This window comes from Haliotis rufescens, unplaced genomic scaffold (assembly GCF_023055435.1).
Source record: "Haliotis rufescens isolate VD_foot unplaced genomic scaffold, xgHalRufe1.0.p SCAF_1, whole genome shotgun sequence".
Classification (NCBI taxonomy): domain Eukaryota; kingdom Metazoa; phylum Mollusca; class Gastropoda; order Lepetellida; family Haliotidae; genus Haliotis; species Haliotis rufescens.
This window is the reverse complement of record NW_025963779.1, coordinates 2,534,370-2,546,522: the sequence shown is the minus strand read 5'-3', so window position 1 is coordinate 2,546,522 and position 12,153 is coordinate 2,534,370. Positions and strand designations below refer to the sequence as shown.

Below are 12,153 nucleotides of genomic sequence, written 5' to 3'. Positions count from 1 at the left end.
CAGATATGAATGATGACACGCCCAAGGGCTCAGGTGCTGGAAGGAGGTGTGCTTCATGGCGAGACATTGTGTTTGTGACGCTCTTTGCAGTGATACTCATTCTTAATCCAAGATGATGCCTGTGTCTGTCAACAGAGAATATGTGAGGTGTAATGCAGTCTCTTGCTGAATTCACAGATTGGGATATTTATGTTTGTGTGGGAGGCAATAATGTCTGCTGTTATTGTGTGTTAAACGGAGGCCTCAAAGTACAACAATTGAAACCCAAGTGAGGTGGTTTCGTCAGAGAGGTTTGGTCCTACATAATCAGCAAACTCGGAACACTGCCAAATAAACTTGAAGAATGGACGAGCAGTGGGACCATTACGCATGGAATGGCGGAAATTCAAGATTAGGAGTTCTTCCGTATTTGTCTTGACAACTTTCTAGTTTTAATAGTTCGCCGACGTGGCTGAACGCCACTGCCGCTGATAAAGACAATTAAAGATTCAGCGAGTGGTTCTCGGAGATATGGAGAAGGGTTCTACCCCATGCATCGGTATTTTAGTAGTCTGTTGAGATTCACCTGCTGATGTGGCTCGATACTGCCACATTCACTTTCATCGAAGTGCGCACGCAGGTTGCCGCCATCTTGAGTCGTGGAGGAACTACCAGACGCTGTAGAGAGCTGATGTACACTTTGTATGGAGTTTCATTGCTAAATGAGTATGGTGAAATGCGATTCGTCATGTTGCATGCCGTGTTCAGGAGTAAGGATTTACGGGTCAACGAGAGTGAACAAAACAATATTGCAAAGAATCCCGATTCCAGAAAGCAAAGAAGTTATAGTGGCATACTGCAACCTGTCTAAAGTTATTGGTTCCATGTCTACCTCCTGCATTATTATGATCAATCATGGATTTGAGACTTAAAATACCACCACAAGCTTTAGTTGATAAAATATATATTTTCCATATCTCTGACCTAGTGTCATCACGATGGATAGTGGAAGTATCAATTGACGATGTTTCTATTTTGTTATTTCCGAACAGTTTTCTTCATTTTTATACGATGAATATATTAGTTGAACACGTACGTTCTGAATTGACTAACAAGTGCCACTAAAAAAATGTAAATAATAAAACACTTTTCGTCTAATTATTTCAGAACATGAAAGTTTTCCGTTAAATGTAATCAATGTTTTAGTGACGGCGAATAGTAGGTATATTGACTAAACATAGTGCTAATTTACTGATACCCGAAAAGTTGTAATTGCATCCACCAGAAGGCGTGTTGGAATCAATAGCAGTGTCAGGAGCGGACCCGAATTGAAGCACTACTTTGCAACCGTGTAATAATTGCTTCTTGTAGCGTCCAACTTGGCAGCATGTTATGCCAAGACCAAGCGGTCCACAGCACACAGCCAGAGCACATTGTGTGAAGTGTTGTCAATAGTACGAAGACATCTTCTAAAAGATAGCATACACACTGAGCTGACACGCATTCAACACAACCGTGGAAGTCATGCAAAGCTTCTCAAGACACAAGATAAAATGTATATGCATCTTAATCCGAACACTAGAGCTTTATGTTTCTGCTGTTAAACATAATGTCTTTTTGGCGCCCCAGAGAACATACATTCACCGTATCTGACTTCATTTTTAACACAAAAGCTAAAATTACTCCCCCTGGTCCTAAATATGACATCTAAATGAGAGCTATTAAGCTGTTGCACCTATAATTAACCCTTATAAAAATGCCACATTCTCTCAGTATGGAATTTGTTATGTGATAGTAATGAAGAACAGAGTCTAACGATGAAGGGTGAAATGGGTCATCACAGATAGCGTATCAATGTGATCTGATACAGGCTCACAGCGACGCTTGGAGTGAGCTATGAAGGCAGTTGACTGCGTGCACGCGCTTGGAACCAGGACAGAGGACGCGTTTATAGACGATAGTAATGTTTGATGACAGTAATAAACGCTGCGATTGCTACATGCTACCTTTGAGGCATCAACAATCAAATACGTTTATTTATATAGCACGAAAGAACGGAATACCTCCTCAGCTTACAAGGAAAAATCAAGGTTGTCATGTAACTGGTGAGACTTTTATCATTGTTAGATTTGTAGATTGTTATCCGTCACCTGATTAAACCTTTAAGGTCAATTGATGTGAAATTGATGTAAACTGGCGGCAAACAGACTGTTAAAGTGTATCACATTAACGTCAACCCGAAGCACGTGCTAACTTCCCGGATGAAGATGAACTTCAAAAGGCAGCAGACGATGTTCCGTCGGGGTACGGAAATATCACGTATAGCGGGATGTCGTAAAGGCGACGTTTAACGCCTATAACGACGTTGCAGTGAGCAGAACACAAGACGGGAATAGGTTCAGTGCCGGGCAGCACTAGCTGACATTGTAATGGACTGGCACCATTATCAGCTCATCTACATGTAGAAATCCCCATCTGTTACTTAATGCATTGATAAGGCTTTCCTTATCACGTTATACATGTATAAACTGAATGAGTCATATTACAAATTGTAGACAGAGCACAGCATAATCAGTGGACAATCTCCTCCTGAACCACTATCAGGGGGCATCCATACACAAGTAATAATTCTTCACCAGCTGGAGCAATGCATGACGAAAGTATTTAAATATGCCTGATTTATTTAGTTTCTCATTCGAATATTGAATTGTTTTCTTAGCAATACGAATGGGAACTATTCTTTTCAGTGTACATTGTATTTTATGAAGAATCGTTTTATTCATATAGCCTTCCTCGTGTGCACATGCGACGTCTCATTGGCTACAAGAGACTAACTGACTGTCTGCCAACAAATGCCATCTGTTGTCATGAATGAAATCCTACTTTAATAAGAAGATATGTTGGTAGTAGCTGTTATAATTATTGCTTTCCTGACATTTTAGCATGATATGGAAAAGGTGTGTTTCTAACAATGCATTGTGGTGAACATGTAATATGTCATTCTTTGAGAAGATATCATTAGCCATCTTGTGTTATGAAATGATTTGTATTCAAACATATATGAACTTGCTGATATCCAAAGGTAGCCTATGTGTCATGGCATTTGGCGTTCCATTACATTGTTTTGCATGGAGTATAATATCATTAAAACACTGCACTGGCATTGTAAGAACCAATAGTAACGAACTTCTACCTTACCGGTACGCAAGGAATGTGTCTCATAAAGGTTTAAATACATGTAATAGACACAAACGAAACATAAATAGTGAATAATAGACATAATTAAAAGCTGATTACTATCGCATGTCACAGTAAACAAACTGGTCCCGGCACTGTATAGTTTTTAGGGTTTGCGAGTGCCAATGTTATGGACACATGCTGTATATTATTGTATATATAATACACTTCAGCGACCCCGATGAATATACCGTGTTTTATGTATTTATTTCCGTTAACACTGGCATTGAAAACATTGGCGTGGAGCCTGCGTTATTATGACATCTATGAACGTTTTCCTCTGCTTAAAACAAGCGATAAGATATGGTTTTGTCAGAAAACATAGTCATGAAATCTACATATATATATTTATCATAGGCCTGTAAACATAACGTATGTGTATATATCTCCCAATGAGTCTACCAGTTACCGTCTCGCCTCTGAACAACGTCTCTCGATGGACTGAACTCACTTGACACGTTGAAGACCAAATGGAACAGTTTCTCATTTTTACCCTAATGTTAGATGGCCATGCATACATATAAGGACAACAAAGAGATGAAAAGAATGATAAAGAGACGAAATTAAATTTCAAATCCTTATGTCAAAGGGTGCTGAGGAGAAATCTAAGAATAATTGCTGCAAATTATATTTGCAATTCAATTTGCGTTGTTATCTGAATGTTAACAACTTGGAAGAACCACCATGGGGTTTATTCTGGTACTACATTTGGCATGCATCGTTAACTTTGCAACCAATTTTTGACAAACGAGTTAATTTCGACTTTTTACAACCCAAATCCTTGGTTTCAAGAGTAAGTCAACCTTTTAAGACGGCGTTACAGTATGATTAGAACGTACAGCATTTCATCCGATAAGCCATCAATTAGGTCGTCACACATCGTGTCTGTTTCAATAATTAGACCCAGAGGTATTTACATTAAGTAATTAATTAACGCTTGGGGTCACATTACTCTCATGCATGCTAACGGAAATTAAAGAGGTTACTCGACATTCCCGATGGAACCAAAGCCAAATCGTCCATAGTCCATTAGAAGGCCCCATAGTAAATGGACGTAGCTGTGTGGAAAGCGCAACCTCTGAATATTGGTCTGCTCCTTGAAACATTAACTTGAGAAGTCGAACAACTTCGCTCTGTCGACATGAAGCCAACCGTAACTCGCTCGACTTTCCGTCGGATGTTCAGAAGTCAGTTTGACAAGCACTTCTTCTTAAAGTACATGCCATGCATTTGTGGGTGATGTAGTGGCCCGAATGATGTGACAAAAACAAATCACTTGATCGATCCACCAGACGAAAAAGTCGGAAGAAGCTCACTCTATTCCACGTCTTTAACTAGCATGCCAGCAATGCTCCTATTGTTCCCTTTGGCAGACCAGCAACATATCGCCTTTGTTTAAAGTTACGCCCCCAAGCGAGCTGGAACGCTTTCACACCTGTCGTGGCTCGTTCGGTTCGCGCTGCCTGGTATATCCTGCATTTTCTGTAGTTGGTCGCGGCATCCAGTTTCTGCAAAGTGTAAAAATATAATCATGGACAATGTGATAGTACACTGAACTACTAATATCCCTTTGGGAGAATATATTCAACTGTAGATCACATAATCGTAAGTTTATGTATGCTGTCCTTTACAATTTCACACACAGTAAATTAACCTTGCATATAAAGAATAGTATTCAATATGTAATCCACATAATCATTCGTTAACCCAGGGTTTTGTAGATGGTTGAAATATTGTGTCGAGGAGACAATTGAGCAGTGTTTATGTCCTTTTTAGTGGTGGCTGGTTCAGTGGACAATACCGGTCACTCGCCACCTTAGACGGTCCTCAGTTCTCCCGTCACCATGCTATGCCAATCTACCCTCTCCAGTATGCCGACTGTGCAATGTGTATAGCATAGTTATTTATGGAACAACAATCGGACAAATCGAACACTACGTCTTGGATTGATTGTCCTATTTGGGACTATAACCCGTCAGTGATAAATTTTATATGTACAATTGCTTCTCATGTGTCTATGTCCAAGAGTTTAGATTTCAGCAATGATGAACCTCAGGAACGTTATACCTGCATTCACACGATTCACTGTGGCATAACTTGACATGAAACATCATTCAGCAAGGTAATATATACTGTAAAATGCCATTCGAGTGTATCCTGGGCACTTCGTGATTATCAATCTCGTTTTCAAGTCATAGAATTGGACATGATACGTTTATGACATCATCTTCCACAGACGTTGTGTATTTGGATATGTAGAATGTATTGTATGTTAAATTTGTCAATGCCCAAAATGTTCCACTGCCATGAGGTATGAGATGAAGGTCATATAATTGAACATGTGTGTCATTTTCTGTTTCATACTGCCCAAACAGAATCCATTGGGCATAGAGGGTGATAGTGATGAAACTAACATGAATTGATCACAGAACATCAGCGACACTCTCGCATGTGAAAAGTGCATCTTAGTGTACACTAGCAAAGGTGTACGTTCTGAATTAGCAGCCATATGTTTATACCCACACGTTAAACATCGTATCGTGTTAAATAGTTATTGTAGGTATCATAGAATTGAATGAAACCCAATCGATTGCATTCATAATATTCAGTATAATACTGTTATTTTGTTTAGGTAACTGATTTGTGATTATATTCTTTGAAAGCAGTACATGTAAGCAGTACTTAAGAACTAGTTCCTGTCAAACGAGAAAAATAAGACAGCGATAATCAAACGTGAAAGAAATTCAGAATACACAGTTTCTAAGCAGACCCGCTGTGTCTCCTTTTGAGTTTTTTTGTTTCATCAAACGGAAGTAACTGCATAATGTACCTGTAAATGTACGAAGCAACTTAACAGTTCCGAATAAACCGTTTCGTACATGTCATTTGTTGTGACGAGTTGTAAGCATTTCAGCTACCATTCAAATTACTGTATTGATTAGCTCCGATGTCCCAGGGATGTCGTATACTACCTCTGTGTCTCCCATCTCGGTAAGCTGGGGTGCCCTGACACCTCTGTGTCTCTCATCTCGGTAAGCTGGGGTGCCCTGACACCTCTGTGTCTCTCATCTCGGTAAGCTGGGGTGCCCTGACACCTCTGTTTCTCCCATCTCGGTAAGGAGGGGTGCCCTGTCACCTCTGTGTCTCTCATCTCGGTAAGCTGGGGTGCCCTGACATCTCTGTTTCTCCCATCTCGGTAAGGTGGGGTGCCCTGACACCTCTGTGTCTCTCATCTCGGTAAGCTGGGGTGCCCTGACACCTCTGTTTCTCCCATCTCGGTAAGCTGGGGTGCCCTAACACCTCTGTGTCTCCCATCTCGGTAATGTGGGGTGCCCTGACAGCTGTGTGTCTCCCATCTCGGTAAGCTGGGGTGCCCTGACACCTCTGTGTCTCTCATCTCGGTAAGCTGGGGTGCCCTGACACCTCTGTTTCTCCCATCTCGGTAAGCTGGGGTGCCCTAACACCTCTGTGTCTCCCATATCGGTAAGATGGGGTGCCCTGACACCTCTGTGTCTCTCATCTCGGTAGGCTGGGGTGCCCTCACACCTCTGTGTCTCCAATCTCGGTAAGATGGGGTGCCCTGACACCTCTGTGTTTCCCATCTCGGTAAGCTGGGTGCCCTAACACCTCTGTGTCTCCCATCTCGGTAAGCTGGGTGCCCTAACACCTCTGTGTCTCCCATCTCGGTAATGTTGGGTGCACTGACAGCTGTGTGTCTCCCATCTCGGTAAGCTGGGGTGCCCTGACACTTAACAGTAATTAGACCTGTCAGGTGTTTTTGTGAAATGTACATGTAAGGTAACATTGAACCTGAAGGTTTAGGGTTTGCCATTTTCTTCTCGAATTTTGCGTCTGTATTGAATTAAAGGGAATGCATTAATTTGTAAACTTACCAAAATAACACTTTCGAGGCTGGCTCTGTAGAAAATATGTCAAATTGCGATCATTTATTTGTTACTTCAAAAAGTGTGTAATACATTGTATCATAAATAGAACTGAATGAGTCTTTAACAAGTCATATTTGACGTTTAAAGTAATATAATGTGTACGCTATGGTGTATATTATTTGACGTTACATACATTGTGTCTTTCGAAGTTTTTGGTTTATTTTAAAAACGTGTTTGAATGGACCCTGCTAGCTCCAAAGACACTGAGTCCACGAGCAGTCAGACTGACGAATGCCTAGGTATAGTGGAGATTTTCCCTGCATGGAACACGTCACGTGATTCATCCCGTGGTGATTCACGTGAAGTCTAAAGATTATACATACACTAGATATGTTTGTATATATTTGATATGTAGATGTTCCATTTTAAGAGAAACATACAGTTTCTTTATGTAATAAAGTCAGTGATTTTTCGAAATAGATTCTTGTTTTTCTCTTTGTGCTTTGCTGAAGTCTCAGTGATTTCTTCATGATCTTCGCGAGTGAGTGAGTGACTCTATGGACCATCCTGTTGAGCGTACCCTGGACTGGCTAATTGTAGAAACTGTTGGCACCGAAAAAGTCTGTTGGAGTAAAACATCCCCCATGGGAATCTCGGATTAGAAAAGATGACCAAATGGATCGGGTGGTCAGGCTCGGTGATTACGTGTCATCGTACCCCGAATGCGCGGATCGTTGTTTACAATATCAATCACTAATGACTTATCAGCCAAGATAAAAATGAAACATCTTCTTCCCAGGCGTTAACGAATTCAAGTACTAATCATCTTTAACACTCATTTAGTAACACTCAGCAGTCTCTCGCAATAAGTATGTCTTCCCAGAAATACACACTGAGGACTTGCATAGAGTGAGTGAGTGAGTGAGTGAGTGAGTGAGTGAGTGAGTGAGTGAGTGAGTGAGTGAGTGAGTGAGTGAGTGAGTGAGTATGGTTTTACGCCGCTTTTAGCAATATTCCAGCAATATCACGGCGGGGGACACCAGAAATGGGCTTCACACACTGTACCCATGTCGGGAATCGAACCCGGGTCTTCGGCGTGTCGAGCGAACGCTTTAACCACTAGGCTACCCGACCGCCCCCTTGCATAGAGAGTTTCACGTCGACCAAATAAGTTTCATTCAGTGCAATAATCTGCATACTTGTTGACTCATAGTAATCTAATAACAGAGTCTATCTCAATATTTTGAAGTTTTAAAAGATATAGAAAAGTATGAAATACAAACATAATAATCTGGAAGAGATCACACCCTGATGAGAGTGCATGGTAAATAAGAAAATCTGCTATGTTCTTTCGTAAAGACAAATTCATAGCATTATTGGTCTCCTTGAGCGGTACATAATTTGCCGTGGAACAAGTGTTCCCCGTTAGAGCGTGTGTTGTGTCTGGGGTAGTGGCTTTCCCCAATGTTGTACATTCCTCGGTAAAGGTTGGGGATATGCGCTATGTTGTTAACTACCAGGATATGCTTTGAAATCAGCGCTTACATTTTTCCTTGGATCAATTTCCACAGCTACGTTAGTCAGGGATTTCGTGTGTCCATATTTATCTCCACAGCCCTTTCATAGTACCAAAACATCAAATTAGGCAGATAAAAACAAATTACAATTTTCTGAAAGCTGAAAAGTAGCCTCCGTGAAGGTTTTGGAGGTATCTCTGAACTATAAGATGCATCTTGAGTATTTGTCTTTGGCACCAACGGGAACACAACTCCAGTAACGTTCCAGATTTGCTATCTCAGAGAACAGTTACAGCATGTTTTCACAATCTATGCAAACAAACAGATGAAAGGAAATACGCCCCTGTCGGTGTGTCAGTGGCAGAATGCAACCCCGGCCCAGCAATGAAGCTAGTTATTTCTTTACTAGACGACGAGGAAAGACAAAGAGAGTCATCTAAGATTTTCAAAAGGGAGGAGAGATGGTGGCTGTCCCTACACTACCCCTACCCCTTGCAGTGCTCTCTTTCCCTCTCTCTCTCTCACTCTCTCTCTGTGGTGGCAAGCAGCAGTACTGAACATGTCGTGAGACATCACAATTTTCAAAGGCGGTATTGGTGTCCCAGTCGTCGATTCAATGCGTTGCGTCCTCGTGGTGTGCGATAGTCCTATGATCCCGGATTATCTCAGATTATGACCATAGGTATGTGAGCACCGTACCTGAGCGTCTGAGATTCCCTAATTATAAATCTAAAAGCGGCGTTAATCCCAATTATACTCGTTCATTATTGTTCAAATGTGTCTTCATGTACCATTTCTAAAAGCCTAAAGACCAAGCATGGGTATCAGCGAAATATGTATCAACGATTTCAGCATTCAAATCAAATTTTATTTCTTCAGTGTTCTCAGATGTGCTATATCTATGTGCTCCAATGTGCTACATGTGTGATGACATAACGATAATGAAGCTTTGGCGTATTCTCCCCATCTGAAACACACCACTGACATAATGTGTGAGTATGTGATGATGTTTAATGACTAGATCCATGGCATTGCATGTTAAATCGAACGATTTTCAGTCGTATGCTGATTTTCATCGTATGCTGATTTTCAACGATAATTTCTGTTATCAGTAAAATCAATCATTATTCTATTATCCTTGATAGTTGTATTATGCAAATATATTACTTTGTTTCATGCCACACGCCAACACAAAAAGACATTGTCACAAGGCTGGCGATAATAGTAGGAATTGTCTGAATTGTGGGCGACAGCGTGTCTTTAGTTTTGGGACGAATTCATAGTGAGCAGTTCTAACAGTTGTGTACAAGATGCTCCAACCACGCCAAGGTATCTATGACGCAATACATGAGGTTTAGTCTTTAGTTGTAAATAGCCTTACTCAAGTTGTAAACTAAAGTTTTTATCTACCTCCAAAAGATTCGGATGAGTGAACATAGCATTGAGTCATTTCTTTAGATACTTTCAATGCTGGCTGTACTGAATGATGTAAGCAGTTGCGGAGTTGCAAAAGAAACTGTCAAAGAAGCCTGACGTAGGAATGGTGTGAATCGGGAAAATGGCTAGCGTTAGAAATGTTTACGAAACATGAATCATGGTATGTTTGTTAACCTACTAATACCGGAGTACACAAATAAACTTTCACTGATTCTGAATACCATCATGCATACACAGTATCCAGAGAAAGTAACGTGGTCTAGGGCGTTGAAGAATAACATTCCTTAGCTGTGCCAGGATCCGCTTCTTGTTAGTGTGAACCCAAGAGGGAGTGAGTGAGTGAGTTGAATGTAACGCCGCTTTTAACAATATTCCAGTTACATCACAGCGTGTCAGCTTAATGTGGGAGGAAAGCTCGAAGTGATGCGGTTCTCAGACGTTTACCGCTTCGGTGGAACCCACGCGCACGGGTGTGGTGCTGATTAACCCACAAACATAATCGGGGCGAACCGGGATTCGAACCCACAATCATACGTTTCTGGCGTGCCCAAGGGACGCAAGTCTGCACGGCGAATCACGACGCCTTTGACGACAGGGCCACCCGTGCCCTCTGAGACCCAAAAATCGGCCCAAGTATGAACCCCGACTGTCAACAAAAATGGGAAGCCACGTGGTTAAAGTGTGCTTTTGTCGGGCATGCGAGCCGGGTTCGACTTCCAACAAGGGTAGCGTGTGGCAAGTCTCTTCTTCTGAGTTTCACATATGACTATATACGTCAGTGATGACGCCACAAGTGCTATAACGTTCAAAGTAGTAGTGTCTACGTTACTCCCATTTACTCTTGCCAGAAGAAAGACACATCCAGTCGAAACAGTTGGGAACTAATTCACATATTGATTGATTAATAACGCGGCATCTTTAACAATTTGACTTTGGGTCTGTGACTTTCGGCTCCACGGTTCATGTCGGCTATAGATTGACGTAAACAAATGTCGTAAAATCACCCCGTATCCGTGTTAGAGATGCCCCGAGAAAAAAAGTCAGGCCAGCAGGAATTCGTTTTGAAGCTTATAAGTCCTACTATTCAACCTACCAACTGCAGTGGTATTCTCGAGATATTTCCTGTTTAGCAAGTCATCATTATAACCTACATCTGCAGCTGGAACCAACACATTACGCACCCTCTGTAACAGATATTTACAAAACACAACGCAATGTTTGGAGAGACGAGACAAAAGGATAATTCCAACCATATTCAGACCGGCTGAAAGATTTACTCCAACTGTGGCAGAGTGTAACAAACAAACAAACTGACTCGACGAAGGCTTGTATATCCCCAGCAGATCCTTCCATCCGAAGACATCAGTGTTACGAGAGAAAATATTTGACTTCTTAAATATCCAGCGCGTGTTGGCAGAGAGGCGAGGTGGGCGTCACACACAGCTCAGTGAAGGATGAGCGGAGGGAGGTGAAAGAGCTGCTGTAAGCATACCAGCCGTATATTGCTGAGGACTGACGAAATATAGTCCCATCCCCGAGTGATCATTATCATAGTCTTCCAAGTCGCTCCGTCGTCAGCTGCTTGTAGCCTCAAAAACAGGAACATAGGTTTTTCCGCTCTTGATGATAGGCGAGCGTTTGGAAGCAGAAGTGCTTCTCTAGATATTTATCTTCCTCGTTAAGCATGGCTTTCTCTGTGTGATTTGGACTTGATAGATAAAAAACAAAATAAGACCCACCGTAGACGTCGGCAACAGTTGCCTGTGCACTTCTCTGAAATCAGTGATTTTTATCTTCAATACATGTAGCTAATGATATCTAGAAATAGATTCTAAGGCTGCCCAGATTGATTGATCTGACGTTTCGTCTCATGTTTTCGTTCACCTTCCAACCTGACCGTGGCTATAACGTCGGGAATATGGCCTTGAAACCATATCACATTGTCCTTTGAAACGATGCGCTTTCAGTATCACTTAATCTATACATGAGTGTTGCCTTGCCTCTTAAAGAGTGCCACACGTTCAAGCATATCCACTCGTTAGCGATAGTTACTTAGCTTACTTATCGCCTTCCGCTGCTTTCATCAAGCCAATGAT

The 12,153-nt window shown here is 41.6% G+C and overlaps 1 protein-coding gene across 5 annotated transcripts in view; it reads left to right on the top strand.

Moving 5' to 3' along the window:
• Positions 1–7,580, top strand: part of LOC124147032 (zwei Ig domain protein zig-8-like) — a 148,070-nt gene extending 140,490 nt beyond the window's left edge. For all 5 annotated transcript variants that reach the window (XM_046517632.2, XM_046517629.2, XM_046517631.2 and 2 more), the window contains one exon: positions 4–7,580. In XM_046517632.2, the coding sequence (XP_046373588.1) occupies positions 4–116 (113 nt within the window). In that variant the 3' untranslated portion in view covers positions 117–7,580. The remainder of the gene's footprint in view (positions 1–3) is intronic.
• Positions 7,581–12,153: the final 4,573 nt, after the last annotated feature.